At 38.6% G+C, this 19817-nt stretch overlaps 1 protein-coding gene across 3 annotated transcripts; it reads right to left on the bottom strand.

The window, feature by feature from the left end:
- Window positions 1-5062: 5062 nt before the first annotated feature.
- Window positions 5063-18944, bottom strand: rbm26 (RNA binding motif protein 26). 3 transcript variants are annotated; one of them, XR_009784141.1, is made up of 23 exons: window positions 18522-18944; window positions 17924-18042; window positions 17684-17802; window positions 16972-17063; window positions 16504-16757; window positions 15183-15461; window positions 14824-15066; window positions 14147-14287; window positions 13913-14053; window positions 13619-13727; window positions 13365-13521; window positions 12805-12993; window positions 12122-12223; window positions 11951-12019; window positions 11775-11873; window positions 11603-11677; window positions 11217-11384; window positions 10569-10673; window positions 10194-10397; window positions 7104-7190; window positions 6808-6921; window positions 5526-6412; window positions 5063-5233 (listed from the first exon to the last, which is right to left on the bottom strand). XR_009784141.1 is itself a non-coding variant. In XM_061741267.1 (22 exons), exons 1-22 carry the CDS (start codon window positions 18578-18580, stop codon window positions 6323-6325), a joined length of 3015 nt encoding a protein of 1004 aa, XP_061597251.1. In that variant the 5' UTR covers window positions 18581-18944; the 3' UTR covers window positions 5490-6322. The 3 variants fall into 3 exon arrangements, 2 of the variants coding, with proteins under 2 accessions (XP_061597251.1, XP_061597266.1); XM_061741267.1 differs by lacking the exon at window positions 5063-5233 and having other exon boundaries at window positions 5490-6412; XM_061741282.1 differs by lacking the exon at window positions 5063-5233 and having other exon boundaries at window positions 5490-6412; window positions 12122-12220.
- Window positions 18945-19817: the final 873 nt, after the last annotated feature.

Below are 19817 nucleotides of genomic sequence, written 5' to 3'. Positions count from 1 at the left end.
CTAAGAGGTCACGACAAAACAGCAGTATTTGAAACAGAACGAGCATGAGCTGAGCATGCAACTGTATTGTATGCTTTATATACCTCAAAATGAAGTAAAAAAATAAAAATATAGTGAAAAATAAGGGACCAAATAAAGACGTTGCAGCCTCATGAGCTTCATGACTGGGTGGAGATAGTAAGAGTTTCACCTTTCCTTTAGCTGAACTAAAGAAAACTATTAAATTCATTAAACTGTTTTTTTTACATGAAATAAGGACAGTGCTCTGTCTGAGGAATTCAAAACATTCTGCAGCCTTCCTGCTTGATTGACTAATGGCAGATGCACACAGCCATACAAAAGGAAAGGTTACTCAAACTGCTATTAACACGTGAAATTCACACACAATCTTATAATCAATGCACAATTGTAAAGGTAAGATTATTCCAAACAGTCAAGAGTACACTATTAATATATCAATCAACAAAGGCGGTCCCTAATAGGATGTTTGAATTTACTCTTCACAGACATCGCATTAGATATTCTGCAAGCTACTCGTATTCGCCTGTTATGTTGATTAGTTTGAACAATAACACAAGGTTATCACTAATCAGCAAAGTCTTGTGGTAATGGGTCAGGGGTCAGCCTTTAATGTGACCTCTGACACATAATTAAATTGCCATCTTTAACCTCAGTTACAACCTGTCACAGAGCATCGGATTACATGTTGCAAATCACGGTGCGAATCAATGGCCGTGGAGCACGCAGGAGGAGGGGTCCGCTGTGTCCCGTGCTGTCTGCACAGAGATTACGTTTAAAGAAGTTGAACTGTGCAGGGATCATGTTAATGCACCGTCTAATTCCAGCTGATGTACTAACATGCACAGTTATCCTTATGGGAGCAAGAAGGCTGCAGATAAACCATCAGAGAGCCGATCATGGTGTTCTGACACATGCTTTACACCTTTACAATTAGTGTTGCATAATTGCACGTGTGTGCTACTCCTGCAGTAAAACTAATTTCTGTACTTTGTACAGTTCTACATACAAAAGTCAGGAAGAAAGAAGACAAAAAAAGCAGCTGGAGATTCGCTCTCCACTTTGTGTCGATAAAAGCAGGTAATTCAGAGCACCAAATTTATTGACAAAAAAAGCAAACAAACAAAAATCCTGATGACTTCAAGTTATCACCAATCATTAGAAAAGATGCAGTCATAAAACTTTGAATATTTTGGCCCAAATTTGGTCCAACTAAACCAAACTGTTTGGGAAGATTTACTACAGATCTTGCCAATAACAGAACACAAGATATTGAACAAGCTTCAGGTTGACCTGAAGCTCATTCTGTGTGATTTAAGTTTGTGTCATAAGATGCAGAAAGTAGGGGCTTTACAGGTTAATGTTACAGAGGACTCTTCTGGTTGCAGAAAGGGGACCAAAAAGGCACGACTAATGCCTTGGCTTCGCTGGGAAAAGTTTCACTGGGAAAAGTGTTTCATGGACAGAGGAAATCAAAGAAGAAAACTTCAGCAGTGCAGTGCAGCAGTTTGTTTACATGTAATGAAATCAAGCCAATAAAGAAATGCCCTGCCTTCAGTGAAGCAGGATTGGGGTTCAGCCGTGATGAGGAGCTGCTGTGCTGCTTTTTGTAACAGGGCCATTTATTGTATTGTAAGAATTACGATATTCTGACCAAAAGGTGACCCGGACCCAAACTGGAATAATGCTGAATGACCCTGACTTTTCACCCTGCACAGGCTGCCAGTCAAATGCAGAGACAAACACACACTCTTATGGGCAATTTAAAATCACCTATTATGGATGGTAGTATTACAAATCTAGTACATTCAAGGGATGTTTGGATGTTTAAATGTTTAAATGTGTACATGCTTAACAAAGATACTCATCACTATGGTATACTATTGATGTCTGCATTGGCAAGAAACCTGTGTATTGGAAACAGGGGCACTGATTTAAGCATCATTAGCGATCTGTTTGAACATCCAGTGTTTTTATATGATAAAATGGTGGAGTAAGATAGCTTTTGGAATTATTGCAGATAAGAAAACTGCATTATCTCAAAGCCATAAAATACTACTGATAACATGGTGATGGACTATAACCCTAACCCTTCCACTAGGAAAATGGGAAGCGTTACAATTTTACAAAATTGCTAATTCTTCTCTAAGCAATGACTGACCAAGTGAAGATGATCCCACAGAGGTGTCCTGCTTGAGTGTGAAAGTGATAAATGAACAATAATTGTGGCTGATTGTGGTAAATATGTGAGAAAGGCCCGCAATGTAAGATATTACATGGATACTATTACACACCATCCAGATTGTACAGGATGAAACTATTGAGTGTCAATTTGGATATGCTAAAAGGCAACTGGAACTTTTATGCTCTGTATGTGGGAAAGTGTTTTAATCAGATCTTTCTGGACTCAGGCTTTAAACATTAAAAAAAATGGTTTAGAAGTCTCTTCTAACCTGGAGCTTTTCTTACTGGGGGATAAATCCGTTAGCCAATATATTTAAATGTAACATTTCTGTCATCTCTGTGGGTAGAATAAAAACGTATTGAGTCATTCAAAGACATTAGAAAGGCATCAGAACATCCACAAGTGGAAGAATGGGACCTGTATAATGACTGAAACTGCATCCTATGAATGTATGAATGAGATTAAGTGATAACAAGGGGGAAGGGAGTGACACCTTGGGACAGATTTTGGGACTACATATAGGTGGATAATCCTGTTTTTATGTGTTCTGTTGTTTTGAGTTTGTTTTTTTCTTTTAAGTGGGAACCTGTACTACTGTATACCCCTGCAACATATCTCCATCATGTATTAATAGTCATTATATGGTGAAATATCAGAGTTTGCATGTACCAAGCCTGGGAAAAGTTCAATAAATGTTTAAATATTTTAATTAAAAGAAAAAACTAAAATTAATTAACCTGACAAACATGTTTTTTGACACTGCGCAATAGAAGTGAACAACAGTTTGTGTCCGAGGTACACTGTTTTTGTTTTTTATTTCACTATATGAAGCTTATTACCATGAGCTGTCATGAATATTTATTTAAAAAAACTTTTTTTTCAATAATAATAATTTCAATGTATCAATTTATTTTTGTCTTGCAGCTGACTAATTACAAAGATTTTTAGTGACGACGCTGTGCAACCGCGCCCATCAGCCCTACACACAGATTCAACACCTGCCGCTGGGCTTCCAGCTACTGCGTCCCCAAACTCAAATAATGCTGAATGACTTTGTGCTGATTATGATTTAGAGGCTGCTAGTTTTGTTTCAAACTGTGCCTTTCTATGCGGCCAGGGGCCCTGTGTTGTTTAAAGGGGTGTCAGGATATAAATACTAAATTAATCATGCTTTGGCTCAACTTGCCAGGGACTGAAATTTGCTTATGGAAGCCCATGATCACATAAAATATTAATAGCTGCACAGAGAGCTGGCATTGTAGTATTGGGGGTGGGTGGGGTGGTGGGGGGCACAGGGGCACAGTTTGGGAAGAGGTCACTGCTTGTTTCTGATCAGAAGCACCGTCCTAATACCTTCACCTTAAACTGATAAGTGACCAAAATATATTACTTTGTGCACCCATAAAACATCTATCAGGGCGACTTTTCTGCATGTGCAGGACTGGTTGAGAGTAATTGGTATAAACTAGCGTGAAGACGTGCTTTTGTGTTGTGAAAATGCAGTAATAATATTTAAATGAATACATTACAAATGTGTAATGTTATGCATCTTCCTTGTTATTGCTATATGACCGACTTCTTGAGTCCCCAAAGACTTCACAGAGAAACTGACAAACAACAAATCTCCAAATAAATACAAATGAGACTTTGGAAACCTATGTGCCTTTTTTTTGTGTTTTTCTTTTTCAGCTAACACTCTTTCAGTTCATCTGCCGAACTAGTACACAGAAGGGGGGGGGATTATAGTAGCTCTTTTTAAATTGTCATGCCATTTTTCTCTTTGACACAAATCAGAGTAAGGATTCATATAATGGATGACAATGGGGCTCTAAAATTGTTATCACATTTTCTGAGCACTTAAACATTCTCTGCCCACAGAGACACAAAGGGTGGGCAAACTCTTGGATTCCTGCATGTTTGTCACAGTCACACTGAGGACACAGTCATTTAAAAAAAAAAAAAAAAATACCACTAAATTATTGTCAGCAAATGTGCACATTTGTGTCAATAAAGTCAATGACGTGATTAATTTGAAGTTACTCGGTCTAGACCACGACGGCACACGTGTGCAGGTGAAGCGTGTGTGAGTTTGAAGTCACCATGGTGGGTAAATGAGATGGCAGCAGGGGGCATTTAACGCCCACATACTGACAGACAGAGAGATGAGGGGAGGGATTTTTGGTACAACACGGGGGGGAAAGGGTTTGGGAGACGAACAGATATTTTACAGGAGCAAATCTGATTTCTCACAATTATCTCAGCAAGCCCGACAGAAACCAGGGGGAGCCTGGAAACAATGAACTGGTGAGCACTGATTGGGTTATTATTCGTCCTCTCTTATTCAAGGCTGAGCGATTGTCGAGGGCCTCTCTGAAGGTGCAATACACAAAACTCTTCCCCCCTTTAGCCAAATACAAAGACTCAAGACAGTGATGGTTTAGAAACAGTTAAGAGTTAAGTAAAATAGCTTACTAACCCCTGAGGTGGGGTGAAAACAAAGACAGAGGTTTAGGGAAAGGTCACGGTAAGGAAAGTTTGAGAATTGATTGTGAAATGAATTAGCTTTGAGTTATGACTGATAGCAAGGGAAGTCTTTAAAAGGAATACTGTAAGTAAATTACCCCCAAACATTTAGGATTCATTTAAACCATAAATATGGGTTTATAATCTACAGCAGCCTCTTCTCCTCTTTTGCCGCTGCATCGTCACTCAATCTGAAAATTTGTGGATGCAGCTCATATGTATTTAGGAAGTTTCTAGGAATCTGTGATCGCTAATCTGCATTTAATGCAGTTCATGTTGCCTTTCAGCCTCACTCATTTCTCCTAACGACAAAATTCATTGTACAATTACACTGAGAAACAGTTCATAGTGGTAACCACAATTCCGCTATCACACATAAGGCAGTGTTAACAATTCTTTGTTAAAAAACATGTATTTGTATTACAACAACACTTGAATTTACATACAGACACTGACAAACAATAAATAAGAGAGAGAGAAGCACCATCCTGGAGGCTGCTGGCAGCTCTGCAAAAGAAAACAAAAAGAATATTTAGTGTTCATTAGCATTCAGTTAATTTAGTTAACACTTACTGTTGTTACTGAAAGCTAAAGTTTTTCCTAGATGCCACTGGGAGGCGGGAACCGCCCCGGACGAGTTGCTATCACAATCACAGTCCATCACAAACTGTGGTCGGTAACATTTATACACATAAATATTATGTATGAATGCATTTACTAAAGGTAAATGTGACCAAAGGAGAGAGGGAGAGGGGGAGAGAGAGAGGGGGAGAGAGAGAGAGAGAAAAAAAGTACTCACCTTGCCATGAAAAGTTTGTCTGAATACCATACCGATCCAAACCCAAAATTAAAGTTTATGAAAGAAGGAATCGTTTCAGGAAGTTTGCTCTTAAGGTGAAAAGGAAGTTTTTTTGTTTTGTTTTTTTGAAATGGTCTTTTCCCCACCTCTTTTGGAGGAGTGTTATTTTTCTCACTGCCAGTCTTTTTTGTTTTTTTCTTCTTTTTTTTTTTTTTTAAACATTTTTCCTTTTTTTGTTTTTGGCAGTTTTTTTTTTAGACCATTTCAATTCTTTATTTTTTTTGTACAATCCAAAATAAAGCCAAGAACTGAGAGCAAAGCTTTCATACAAATCACTTAAATCCACACATAAAATATTTACACACAAGCATTTCAACCAGTCAACCTAACACTATTCTGCAAAAGCCACCGTCTTTCATTCAGTCAAATTACAACTCAAGTTCTTTTAACTGAAAGTTCAACAAATGTGTCTTTGAGTGATCAGCTGTCACATGTCCAGACAGACCATTTGCATTTTGAGAACCGAAAACAAAAACATATCTATATTAAGAGCATTAAAAAAAAAAAATTAAAAAATAAAAATCATCACTGTTTATTCTGGTTTACATATTAAAATGGATCAAACTGCACATATTTCTTCTGCCAGTTACATATGTGTTAGGGGGAAAAAAACAAACTAAACGGCTAGTGAAGCGTGCCCTGCTCATTTATAAACAAGCATTGAATTCTATAAAGTTGCTAGATTGTTGCTTGTTGTCCAAACCAGTGCAAGAAGAAGAGAATTTCTGGTTCAATCTTCATCTGCGCCATGAGCGAGGCTCGTTGTCATCATCTTCCTCGTCGTCATCCTGCAGCAATGCATCATCACTCAGAGACTCCTCTGGGTACTGAAAAGAGAATGACAATGCTGACATTACTACAGATGAAAAAAGTGGCTGAACAGAAGGCAATGAAAAATGCAGACATTTAAAATATCTTAAGAAGGAAACACGTCTCAACATGAGAGCACCAGTCTTCAGACAAACTTTTGTAAGATAGTACTCAAGTATTAAGTATTTAAGAAAGTTCATGCACAGGTCTCTCAATGCAAAAAGAGCTTGATGATGCGTGCAATGGCTCCCTCTAGTGTTGTTTAAAAGTAACATCCCCACTCTAGTATTTCAAAAATCTGAAAGTACATTTTTATGCAGATTTTCATTTGAACATAAGTGAGAGTATTGAAAGAAAATCAGTCCTGATCCAAAACTGAAGGTGCAGCCAAAGTAAAACAACATCTACAAACCTCATCCTCCTGGGGTTCTTCCTCATCGGCCTCCACAGTACTGAGGGTCTGAGCGGGTTTATGCCAGGCCAAGCGCAGCGTCTGGTTGTTCAATCTCACTCCGTGCAGAGCCGCCTACGGGTGAACCCGACACATGAGGGCAGGACGGGTAAACAAAAGAATCAACTAAACAAGCTTAAGAGCAGTTCTCGGATATAGCCAGATAATTCAGTCCACAGAAAGGCTAAATATAGAGGAAGGGATTCACTGTTTGAACGGCAAGCACGAAAAGAAAAAGACAAAAAAAAAAACTTCACCTGCTCCGCCTCCGCTCTTGTCTTGTATGTCACGACTGCAGACATGTTGTTCTCATCCATCTGGCAATCTTCAATTTCTCCAAATTGCTTCAAAGTTGTCAAAAAAAACAACACACACACACACACACGTTGGTCACAAAACTGCCATAATGACAATATAAATAGTCTAAATCCTGATATTTCTGTGTTAATTGCCGTCATTCTCAGCAACTTTCACAGTGCAGCTATATTACTGTCATTGTCCCTAACGCCAAAGTGAGATTACATATCAGTTCTAGTCTCATGTCTGTTGAACTCAACAATGTGGTTAAAGCAACACTACGTAACTTTTCCACCTTAATATCATATTTCCAGAGTCATTGTGATGGTACATCAACTTCCAACAGGTTTAATGGCACCTCTGTCATGGTCTGAGGGGTCTGTATCGCCTTCACTGGCACTATGTAACTTTGAGGAGCATGGTAGGAACCCTGCCACACTAAAAAACTACAAATCGTTACGACTTTGACTGCTTTACGGCATACGTCACTTCCCCCTCCTTCCCGATTCGCAGTCGAGACGAAAATGGGCGGGGCTTGGAGCGCAGAGCTCCTCAGAACCCGTTGCTGTTGTAGCTGCAGCAGCTCCACAAAACAGACGTGGGGAAAAGATCCTAATGGTTTAACTTTTCAACGGTTTCCTGCTCGGAGGCAGAACCACGCAGGCCAAGTATCTGATATAACAAAGTAAAAGAGTGAAAGAGTCGTCGGCTCGCTTTGGATCGCGGCTGTAACGACCAAACACCGGCTTCCACACAGTAAAGCCTGAATTATGGTTCTGCGTTAGATCAACGCAGACCTACGGCGTAGGGTATGTGGCGACGCGCAACGTACGGTGCGTGTCGCCGCGTACCCTACGCCGTAGGCTCTGCGTCGATTTAACGCAGAACCATAAATCAGCCTTTAAACACAAACACTCACGCAGACCGGGTCGGATCAAAACACGGGTTTTATTCCCCACTTCTCCAGCTAAACGCAGTTGCTGGCCAGCTCTCTGCGGTGCAATTAACCCAAATCTTCAGATAAAACTAGTTTGTTGAGGAAAAAATATTAACTCTTATTTGTAGCTGCAGAGGAAAAAAATAATCTCACGAGGAAAACAAAAATATTGCTCACGCCTCGGAGCCTCTTCAGCATAATATAGCAGTCAAAAAAAAGAAAAGAGAAGTAAGAGGGATACAAAACATGTACTGTATGTTGTACTATTATACAAATTTATTGAAACACATGGCTCTTCAGCAGGGATTTCATATGGATCCAGACCGTTAATAATAATTATTTTCTCCATATACTGCTCCCTGGCTTCCTTGTTTAAGGTATCCCGGTAAATTCCAGTTTCTTTCCAGCAGTTTAACATATTTTTTTTTGCGTTCCGTCTGTTCACTAGGTGAAACAGAAAAGCGTCCCGTCTTCTCTCAAAACAAATGCAGCGACGGGGACAGGAGTTTTCCGGCAGTACGCGCTGGTGCTCATGGGAAACGTAGTGTTCTTTCTGGTAAAGCACTACCGCTTTTGTCCAAAAGATGCCGCCAAACTCAGAAAAGCTGAAAGTTACGTTGTGCTGCTTTAAACACAAATTATAAAGACAAGAACCATAAATCAAACTATGCAAAATAAATAACTGAATAACTACCCTTTTTCTTGTTTGTTTATTTACATTACTGTTACCAGGTGTTTGCTGTAGTTAATAAGAAGTTTACGACCGATCACACAAGTCCGATCATCTTACAAATCAGATCATACTGGGGTGTATTACAGGGGGTAATCCACTTAAAAGGTTTTTAAGTCTAAATCTAAAACTTTAAATCCTGTTGGCAAAACAGTGAGCCAGCAGGCATTCCTCCGATATGCAACCACAACCACATCCATTATGTGAGCTTTGGGTGGGATGGAGCTTAAGTACCATGTGAGAGAGCAGCACGGGGCCAGAGGGAAGCAACAAACTTAGTTCCACGCCAATATCTTTTACTATTTTGGAAAGTTAAGATATAAAAATGTTGCTCATCAAATATATTTGTAGTAATTCAAATATTGAGCTCATTTTTCTATGTAGTGATCACTGCCGTAAAGGCTTTACACTTAAAACACAACTTTACACCTCATCATTGTATTAATTGCACCACTGTTTGCTTAAATTATTGCATTTATGTTGACAGTGAAATCAAACATGCAACACACAAATGTAAAATCGCTGTGTGCACATTATAATTTTTTCCTTCAGGAACTAGACGTATTTTTGAATTGAACAACTGTGCAGAACAGGACCCCTGAACAGAAAAACTATCACGTAAGAAAGCGCGTCTGCATTGTGAGTGCATAAACAGTCTTTACCGTTTCACAGTATAATTAAAGTATTGCTAAACTTGTAGGGAAGCTTTTGTTTCTGGCAAAAATGCTAACTTAGATGTTTGCAGAACATGCAGTCAAGTGTGTAGACTATTTTCCAAATGTAAAATTCTGTTTCGTCATTTTATGGTTTCCATACAGACTGAAATGTACTAGATCTATGGATTTTGGACATGCAAAAGAGCAGACGTGGTGGCATTTCCAGTAAGGAGTTAGTACCTTAATGTGTGCTATGACATCTCTTGAGTCTGGTGAATAATATCTGAAGCAACCAGCTGTCCTTTCTAGGCTTCAGTGGAATAAATGGGGCAAAGGCAAATCACATGCAACTCAGATGGCCGAAAGGCATCTTTGAGAAGGAAAAGAAAACTGAAAATATTGGGTCTGCAACTCTGTTTCGTTTTGTACGTACATGGTCCAGGAATGCTCCGTTATGAACACTATTTCACTCTTGTATCAGAGGCATGCTCTTTTTTTTCAGATGAATACTTTATTTTTTTTATCTTCCCCTCCTCTTTAGATTTCTGATAGATCTGACCGGATGAATGTACCGTGCTGTTATAAACGTCAGTGGATATGGTTTAGTGTTTTTGCTGTACAACAATAGTTACAATTCACAATTTCATTACTCTTGGTGTACCTTCAAAACCACTGCATGGATAGCCAATTATTGGCATTCCTTTTACATTTCCTTAGACTGACTTACAGCAAAGTGTGGCAGCAGGTCTACTCGGTCTACATCGGTGAAACCAGAAATTTCCAGCGCTCTGGGTCGATGGTCCACCACTGCATGCATGGGTACGCCTCTTCCCCGCCCCCTGGAGCCTCTACCCCGGGCCCTGAGAGCACCACGGCCCCCAGCATGGACACCCCGGCCTCGCCCTGGCGAGAGGAGTCCCCTTTTAGCTGCCTGAAGGACATGAAAACACGTAAACACGTAAAATAAAAACATAACTATTGTCAAGAAACCATTTCAAGTTAGTACAAAATGGTCTCCAAATAGTTGCTGTGATAACATCAATAATACAACTCATTTTAAACTTTAAACAAAAAAAAAAAGTTCTCCAAGTTTACTCAGTACCTCAATTTGGAGCTGCGTATACTTGATCTTTAGCGAAGCTGTGTCCTCTCCAGCCTGAGTCTTCTGATACAGGTCCAGCTCTGCATCCAATAGTTCTTTTTGTGCCTGTCAATGACAACTAGTTCAATAAAAACATCTGAATCTGTTATTACTTTGGCATTTCCCACATAATCTAATTATATTTGTGGCAATTTGGGGAGCAGTGACTGGAATAGTCTATAAATACCACTGCATCATCTACCGCGTACTGGTCATTATGGTAATGCGATGGTGCAAGCTCTTCCATCTCTGAGCCTGCAGCTGGAAAGGGCAGTCTGTAGTTGCTACAATGTTTTGCAATGTGTTTTCTTGACAAAATAGTGTTTTAAGTGTCCTGAAAAAGCATTCAATGTTGCAACAAAAAACCTAAAAAGTATTTAATTTTTTTTTTGTGTGGGACAAAGAATGAAGGGTTGAATGGATTTACCGTTGGTGTAAATAAAATAAATATCTGAATGGATTCCTACATATACCTGGGAGGCGCACTCAAGTTTTAACATTGTGTGAGAAACATTTTATATCATACTTGATGTAAGGAAAGTATGTTTTCTGTAAAATTCAGAGAAAGAAAGCACAGCTTTGTGAAGGGGCCTCTGTGTCGAGTAGTACCTGGGCCTTGCTCTTGGCGGTCCGGAGCGGGTTGATGCAGCTGGAGATTCCCTTTATCTCTTCTTGCAGTTTGGTGATGCTTTTTGTTAATGCCCCCAAAGTTTCCATGATCTTGGCTTTATCTTCTGCCTTTATTGCTTTGTTCTTTTCAAGTTTTGATATTAGAAGCTGAAGAAGGGAGAGAAAAAAACAAAGTCAGAAATATACCCCATTTTGCTGTCCTAAACAAATGCAAAAAACTCGGAATACATGCACCAACAATAACACTCAAGGACCTGAGTGGTGATTCAGAAGTCTTTCACAGAACACATTAAAATTCAACTTTGTAGTGTTAGATTTTGATAGTCGAAATATTGACAGGTATAAATATTAGAAAACTGTCTTACCTTCTGTGTCTCGATGTGCTTCTCTAATATTTCCTGCTTCTTCTTCCTCACATCCTGCTGTAGTTTTAGGGCTTCCTGTGAAATCAGTAATATTACATCTGTTAAGGACAATGTTGCCATTTGTTCAAAGTCTTTCCTCTGGCCTTTTTCTAACCTACAATTCAGTTCTCACCTGTTTCTTCTTCAGGGCTTCCTCCGAGGTCCTTTGGACTGACTTCAGAGCAGCAGGATTGTATACAGTCTTTGTGAGGCCCATAGATGTTGAAAACACCTGAAAAGGAGATGAAGACAGAGCATATAAACATTTGAAAAAGAAGATGAATTCCTCTGGATAGAACAGACACTTACTTTTTCAACAGGAGTGGCTTGTTTGGCGGAGAAACCCAAACGATCCTTTACTGACACTTTAGAGGTATTCTGAAAAGCGAAGGAAAGAAAGCCTGTTTACACATTTCACCTGCACATTTTGACACGTAAATGAAAATAGAGCACATTTCCAACAACACTATCCACACGTACCTGGGAAGTAACACTGGACTCTTGAGAGGGCTCAGAATTTGCAGGGAGCAGGGGCCCGAGGCGATCCTTGACCGACTGCTTAAGAGTCGTTTCTGGCATCTGCTTCGGAAGATTGACAAAAGGATAAATGCATTTAAAAAATAAAATCCTTATTGAATATTCCAGATTATATGTACTGTCGAACTTTTAGGTGCATGAGTACCATGTAACTAATTCAGTGACGTTAACTCTCTCTGATTTACTTGTAATCCCCACCGAAAAAGGTTAGTCTGTTCTGCACCTAAAAAGGGGGGGGTGGTTGGCATTCATGCAACTAGCGTTTCCCAGAGCCAAAACGGGAGCCAACAAGGAGCTTTTGCATCAGTCTGGGTTTTGCAAAAAAAAGAAAAAAAAAAAAAATTCTAAATCATGCAGGAACGGGTCAACAAGCGGTGATTTATCAATTAGGCCATTTGTCATGATGCCATGATGATTACAAAAAAAAAATTCCATCCGTAACATCTTCGTGAAGCAGAGAAAACTGCTTTAAGTCACCACTCCTGAGCAGGATGTTTATGAAATGTCTACATTTTTAGAAATCAACACCAAGAGCTTATTGTTGCCTTCTAATTTACTTTATCATCAATCTACATAATGCACAATGCAATAAAAGATTTCCGTTCAGAGATAACGTGAACTTCTACCGAGGCTGGTTGTGGCGGAGGCTGCTGGGAGTGAGACTGGCCCTGTCCATCACCCTGTTCTTCACGAAACCAGAACACCTTGATGAATCGATTGTTGAGAACAGCTTCTGTACTGTGCATAGCCCGCTTCGCTTCCTCTGGAGATGCAAACTGTATCAGTGCCCCCTCTGGGTCATTCTGGTAGGCCACCTGTAAACATCAAAGACATGGTGTGATTGGTTTGTTCTTAAGGTGGTACAGCACCACCTTAAGGTAAATCCTACAGTTATGTGGGAAGATTTATGCATATTTTACAGCAAAATCAGGTTATCAAATTATTATTTTTTTTTTTTTTTAAAAAGGTACTTCAAAATTGTACCTAAAGATATTTTTTCTTGTAAAACTCGAGATACAAACCATTGACATCTTAGATACAGTACAGACCAAAGGTTTGGACACACTTCCCCATTTGTTTGAATGAAAAGGTGTGTCCAAACTTTTGGTCTGTATTATATACATTTTTCAACCAACTCACACTGAAAGCTGTAACTTGCATATATATGTATCACAAAGGGACTGACCTGCAAGTTGACGATGGTGCCAAACTTGCCAAAATGTTCATTGAGCTTGCTGATGTTGTTGAGCTCAGGAGGAATTTGCCGAACAAGCAGCTTGGCATTAGGAGAGAACGGAGTTCTTTTGTGGTAGCCCTGGTGGTTGGGTTTGTTGAAGTTTGGTCTGATAAGAGAAAGCAACGATGCATATATAACATATAACATTGTACACTTTAAAAATGTTTGGAAACAGCATGTGAATGCTGTTTTTGTACACCTACCTATCAAACCAAGGCTTCTTGGAGGTTAAACTACCATCATGTGAGGGACCTAATCGCTTCCTCGATTCAGATTCCATCACGATTCTCATACTGTTGTTAGGGATCTTGTCTGAGGAAGGATAAGCATAGACTGCTCAATAGGAAATTACAACTCTAGCACATTACTTCTAAAAACATCAAAAAACACTAAAGCCTGCGATGCTCTTTTTGAAACAGCAACAAATTACCACAATGCCAAAAGTCCCACTTTAATACAATCTGTTAAAGGGTTAAATGCTTTTAAGTATAAAATACCTCTCTGTGGATGGTCGACCTCCCCCATGGTGAGGCCAATTAAGTTGGGTCTTTGCGCATTAACCCGGTGGCGGTAGATTGGCCTCGAAGTGTTGGTGATGCTGGGAGCCTCAGGATTGTACACATCTGTATCATAGCGGTCTGGTGAGCACATAGAAGATATTTTAATTCATAATGTAGTCAGCCTATCTTACAATGATAATGAAATAACTTATAGATGTCATAAACCATTACCAGAAGTGAAGAGTGGCACTGAGGCCTGGGGAAGTGACGAGCGCATCCCAGAGGTAACGATGGTGGGAACAGAGCTGGTGATAGAATTAGGAGGAGCATCCATGCCTGCAGGTTGTAGAGGAGGAAGTGGAGGAGGGGGGCCTGTTTCATGATGTAAAAATAAAAAAAAGGAAAAAAATAAAAAATAAATAATTTTTCACATTAATCTGTAAATCTACTCAATTATGAACTGTTAAAGATTCTCCAAGTTTAGCTTTTCCAACATTGATCTTTTTTTTCTTAATATTTCTGGTTAACTTTGAAGATTGATTTGAGCTCTATAGGCCATTTCAGTTTGAAGCATTTTTTTTTTTTTTAATTATTAGTTAATAAAAATGGATTTCCCTCTTGAATCTCAGCATCTGTTGGTACACACATATATAAGCTGCTACCAAGTGACAATTCTTAAACAGCTTTCTCATCTAAAAATAAAAAAGGAGGGGCTGTGTCCACATTTTATTTTAACACTTTCTACATTATTGTTGTCATTTTTGTAAATATCAAACAAGAAGCACTCAGTAGACAATAATACATTTCTTTTTTTGTCTTTTGAAATCTAATTGGCATATTTGCAACATGTGTTTGGGAAATTCTGAACCCATATATCAGGGATTAATGAAAAATATCTAAATTTGTACCTGCAACAGGTGGAAGGCTGGGTGGGAGGGCCCCTGGTGGGGGCACAGGGGGCCGGAGATTCACAGGTGGGGGGCTCATGAGTGGTGGTGGTGGTGGGAGACCTGGAGGCGGTGGTGGCTCCACACCTGGGATTGGTGGGGGTTGGAAGGGCAACATACTGGGCAGATTGACATCCTCCACCACAACTGGATCACTCCCATGATCAAAAGGACACATGTCTCCTCGCATGCAGAAACCTTTTTCTGTAAAAAAAAAAAAAAAAAATGTATATATATTTGTTTTAAATCAAAGGATCAACCGACAGTCAACATTCTCTCCTTTAGTAATAATAACAATAAAGTACATCAGCTTTCCTTACCATCGTAGTCACGGCATCGCTTCCTCTGTGGAGGTGGTGGTCCCCGATTAAAAGGAGCACGATCCACGGGGTGCTCAGAGCGGAAGTCTGACCAGCTCTCCGTCGTGTTGTTGCTGTGATGATGTGTGGGGGCAATGACTGTAATGGTGCTACTCAGTGATGGCACAGGGAAGTGAGAAGTGGTTGCTGTGGTGACGAGTGCTGCTGGAGTATAGACGTCAGCACCCTCTGACCTGTCAACTCGATCGTGGTCATACTTTAACTTTCCTGAATCTCGATCTATGGAATGACAAGAATAACCCACATACCAATACCATTAAGGAATCCATAAATACCACAGATCAAAAGAATATTTTAGTTGCAAAATGTGACAGGTAATTTTTATTTCTTTCATCTTTAGTATATTCATTCCTCAATAACTAGCCGTGATTTGGTGTATACTGGTATATAGGGCTGGGGATCGATTCAAATATCAAGAATCGATTCGATTCCGATTCTTAAGATTCAGAATCGATTATCACGATCCGATATTGATTTGGGTTACTGTTAATAAAACTGTTTTTTCAGCTGTTGCATGAATTATATGACTGTCTAGTTATGCAACATATTAATACTAGTATTATATTGAGATTCAACAGCAAGTATTGGCAGCTAATGATGCTGTAAGGACCAATCACCTCCCAGAATGCTGATAGAACTGCTTTCAGAAACATGGTGTGGGTCAGAATTATCAAACAGATCCAGGGAGGAAACAGAGGACGAAAGAAATCGCTTTTATTTTTCCCCCATTTATGAGAATTTGGTTTTTAACATTTATGCAAATGTAACCCCAAGACAGTATATAAAGCAAAGACATATAGACAATGTATGCAATTATAACTGAAAACTTTAATGTTTTCATACCTTTAAACATATTTAAAGGCAAAAACATGGCACCAGTTATTCTCCTGTCCAACAAAATATTCTTTTTTTTGGGCATAAACAAAAAAGTACCAAAAGTTGTAATGTAGTGATAAAAAAAAAAAAAAAAAAAAAAAAAAATTAAATCGATCTTTAGACATTTGAATCGATTTTTAGGAATTAATATGAGAATCGATTTAAAATCGGAGAATCGATTTTTTCAACACAGGCCTACTGGTATATCTATATATATGATCAGGTATTTCAACCTGTTCAATTCATAAATGTATGTAAAATTAGGGTATACAATTAGTTAATTTCATGCTCAATGAAACTAACATGCATATATCAAAATTAGATAAACCTGCACATCGACATGTGAACGACTTGTGCTTAAATTCTGTGTGAGGTTCATCCTTACCTCGACTCCTGCTTCTGGATCTAGTTCTGCTGAGAGACCGGCTCCTGCTACGATCTCGGTCTCTGTCCCTATCTCTATCCCTCTCTCTGTCGCGGTCTCGGATTCGGTCTTTGCTCCAACTTCGGCTCCTACTACGACTATAACTGCGACCTCTCCTCCGATTGTAGCGATCGCGGTACAAATCCCTCCTTGGTGGGTTGCGATCATAATCTCTCTTCCTGGAGCGATCATCTCTCTTACGGTCATCTCCTCTCCTAGAAAAAGAGACATATTATGAAAAATATATGTACTTGGTTTGGTGCTTCAAACTGAAAATCTGGGTACCTGAAGGGCCAACCAACACAAAAACTACAACATAAGACAACCAGAATCGGTCAGTGAACCATTCCAATTTGTAGGGTACAGACCCAGAATTAAAGCATATAGCAAAAGTTAAAACAGACTTTGTTATACAAATGTAAACCATACCTGACATCTCTGCCATAGCGGGAGCTTGATTGCAGAGGGCTATGGTTCACTCGCCGAGAAAACTTCTTGTCTCGTTCTTCTTCCCTATTTGTCTGTGCAAAAATAAAGGTAATTAGTGATTAACTTTAAATATATATATATATATATATATATATATATATATATATATATATATATATATATATATATATATATATATATATATATATATGTATGAGAAACACTTTTCAGATATAAAATGTTAAACATTAAAAGCTTCATCAACCCCATCATAGCAAGCACATTATGTTAATCAGGCAGAAGTCATTTGTATCTCTTTTTCTTGTGCCTTCATTTAGACATGCAGGCAAAACAGTCCTACTTTATGGGCATTGCTTTTACCGCTTAAGTGAGATGTATATGCAGATGAAGCTAAGTAAAATGAGCAATGATGATTCCCTGGGGAAATTCCTACCAACGCAACTAGAAAGACTAAAATGCAGTAAAGACTAAACAATGCAGTAATACAAGAATAAAAGTTTTTGATGGTGGTGATGTCTTGATTTAATGAAATTGTATATTTAGATATGACGATCCCACAGCAGTTGCAACCAGATTCATGTCAAAAAACAAATATCTGTTGGTGGCTTCTGATCCTACTTGCATAAGACGCCCTCCTACTGTTTGGCTTATATATATTTGACAGAACTAAAGTACTATAACATCTCATCACCTCATCTTTCTTCAGCTCCTCCTTCTCAACTTTAACCAGCGATGATGGCTGTTCTGGCTGAGGGAGGAAGCTTTTGTTGTCAATAGCTTCAAACAGCTTGTCCACAAATGGCTGGGTTTCTAAAAAAAAAAAAAAAAAGAAATGGATTAAAATAAATGACAACCATTTTTAACCATGTATGAACAAAGAAAACCAAAACATTTTAATGTAACAGCTATAAAGTTAAGCTTTTACATTTACCTTTTTGAAGAAATACATCCAACTGGTCTATACACAGAGCTTTAAGTTCCTTCTCAGTTTTGTCTTTCTTCACCAGAGCTACAACATACTTGGCGAGTGCAGAAGGGTCTGCATCACAACTGTAAAAAGAGAAGAAAACACTCCATAACACGTACAAGCTTCACTACAAGGTTTTGAAAGAAATTATTACATTATACAATACAACTTTATTTATAAAGCACTTTAAAAACACCAACATGGTCCAAAGTGCTGGACAGGCAAATGAAAGACAACACACCATAAGGCACAGGGCACATAAATAAAACAATCATGATAAGTTAAGTGAATAAAAAGGATAAAATAGAAGATAAAAGAATAAAATACTAAAAAGGATAAAATAAGCACAACTGTCTTGCTAGGTGTTAAAAGCCAAGGAGAAAAGGTGGGTTTTAAGAAGAGATTTAATGAATTATTAAATTATTATTAAAAATAAATAGTTTATATATAACAAATATGACCCAGACATCAGCTACACTGTAACTTTACAATAAAATAACACTAATAACTTCCTGCCACAGCCTGAATACTGGATAAAGAGTGTGCAGCTCTGCGGACTCACATGGGCTCCAGGGTTTCAGACAGCCATGTTTTCAAAGCATCAATGTTTTCAATTATCATCTTAACTCCAACCAGAACTCCCCACCACTGCGGCCAGGCTTAGGACTAGCTGGGGTCGCTGGTACTGGTGTCTTTACACCGACATGAGCTGGTTGTAGTGGCTGCAGGAGCAGGCAGAGTCGATAGCAGCACCGCCGCGCTGGCGCTGCTAGCAGCTTAGCACACACAGGCCCCAAACGTGCTGCCAAACCTCGGCTGGTATTTACTACTACAGTGCAGGGAGCGCGGGGATGCTGCTTCAATGTGTTTGAATCACAGAATAAGATTGTTAGTGGCGATTTTAGTTCGGTAAAAGTAAGTAACATCCACGTTTTGGTTGGTACTTCGTCCCCTTTCAGTCAAAACGATGCTGCCATGACGAGTATTTACTTCCGCTTGTATTCTCGTTCAAAAACTCGAAACATCGCGAGAATGAGCGATGCGCAAACGTTTTTTGGCGACGAAGCAGGTTTGTTTGAACTTGGTTTCTAAAGGATTTTAAATAATTCTTCTTATCCTTAATAATTCTTAATATCCTTATAATTCTTCTTTAACACGTTATCTAAAGGGGATTTTTTTATGTTTTTACTTGATGTTTGGGCTTTTTGCAGTATATTTTTGTGCACATTATCCTTACAACATTTTAAAAAGCTTGACTAGAAGGGTCTTTTGTCAAATATGTGTTTACCTAGTCAGCTTGTGAGATTTTTTGGGGTGTTTATAGATAACTTGAAGTCGAATGTATCTGACATAATAAATATAGTTATTCTCATGGGTAAATATCATATTCATTGATTGGTTTTTAAATGATTTTAAATTATTCTTCTTTAAAAAGATTTGTGACGATATATCTTGTTTTCTGCTTTTTTGATGCATGCCTCAGTCCTTGCTCCTCTTTTTTGGCACTTTTGTTTGCCTGATTTTACTGTGATACTTTTATAGTTTGCACCTTATAAAAACCCCTGTTTGTCTTTTATTTCAATATATAGTTAATTGTTTTTTCTATATAGCTCTATATTTGACAGCATCTCATATTATGTCTACTAATTATACTATCATTTTTACGAGAACATATTTAATTACTGTTCTATGTTGTTTTATTGTGTTCAATAAAGAAGAAAAAAAAAACTTTGTTTGAACCTGTTGGGGATGTTTTCAAACCTGGAGCTCAGAGAAAGACACTCAAGCACCGATCCTAAATTTCAACACTCTTAAAAATGGGAATGAAAAAAAGAGTAATGCTATACTTTAATTATTT

Source organism: Cololabis saira, chromosome 2 (genome assembly GCF_033807715.1).
Source record: "Cololabis saira isolate AMF1-May2022 chromosome 2, fColSai1.1, whole genome shotgun sequence".
Lineage (NCBI taxonomy): Eukaryota > Metazoa > Chordata > Actinopteri > Beloniformes > Belonidae > Cololabis > Cololabis saira.
This window is presented reverse-complemented; position numbering and strand designations above follow the sequence as displayed.

What these genes read in the sequence shown, in the direction of transcription:
- rbm26 (XM_061741267.1), bottom strand. Translation starts at nt 18,580, where the DNA reads ATGATAATTGAAAACATTGATGCTTTGAAAACATGGCTGTCTGAAACC. An exon ending in ATCCAGAAGCAGGAGTCGAG is followed by an intron (nt 15,462 to 16,503) that starts GTAAGGATGAAC and finishes GTCATTCCATAG; the next exon opens with ATCGAGATTCAGGAAAGTTA. An exon ending in CCGCCAAGAGCAAGGCCCAG is followed by an intron (nt 10,674 to 11,216) that starts GTACTACTCGAC and finishes TGTCATTGACAG; the next exon opens with GCACAAAAAGAACTATTGGA.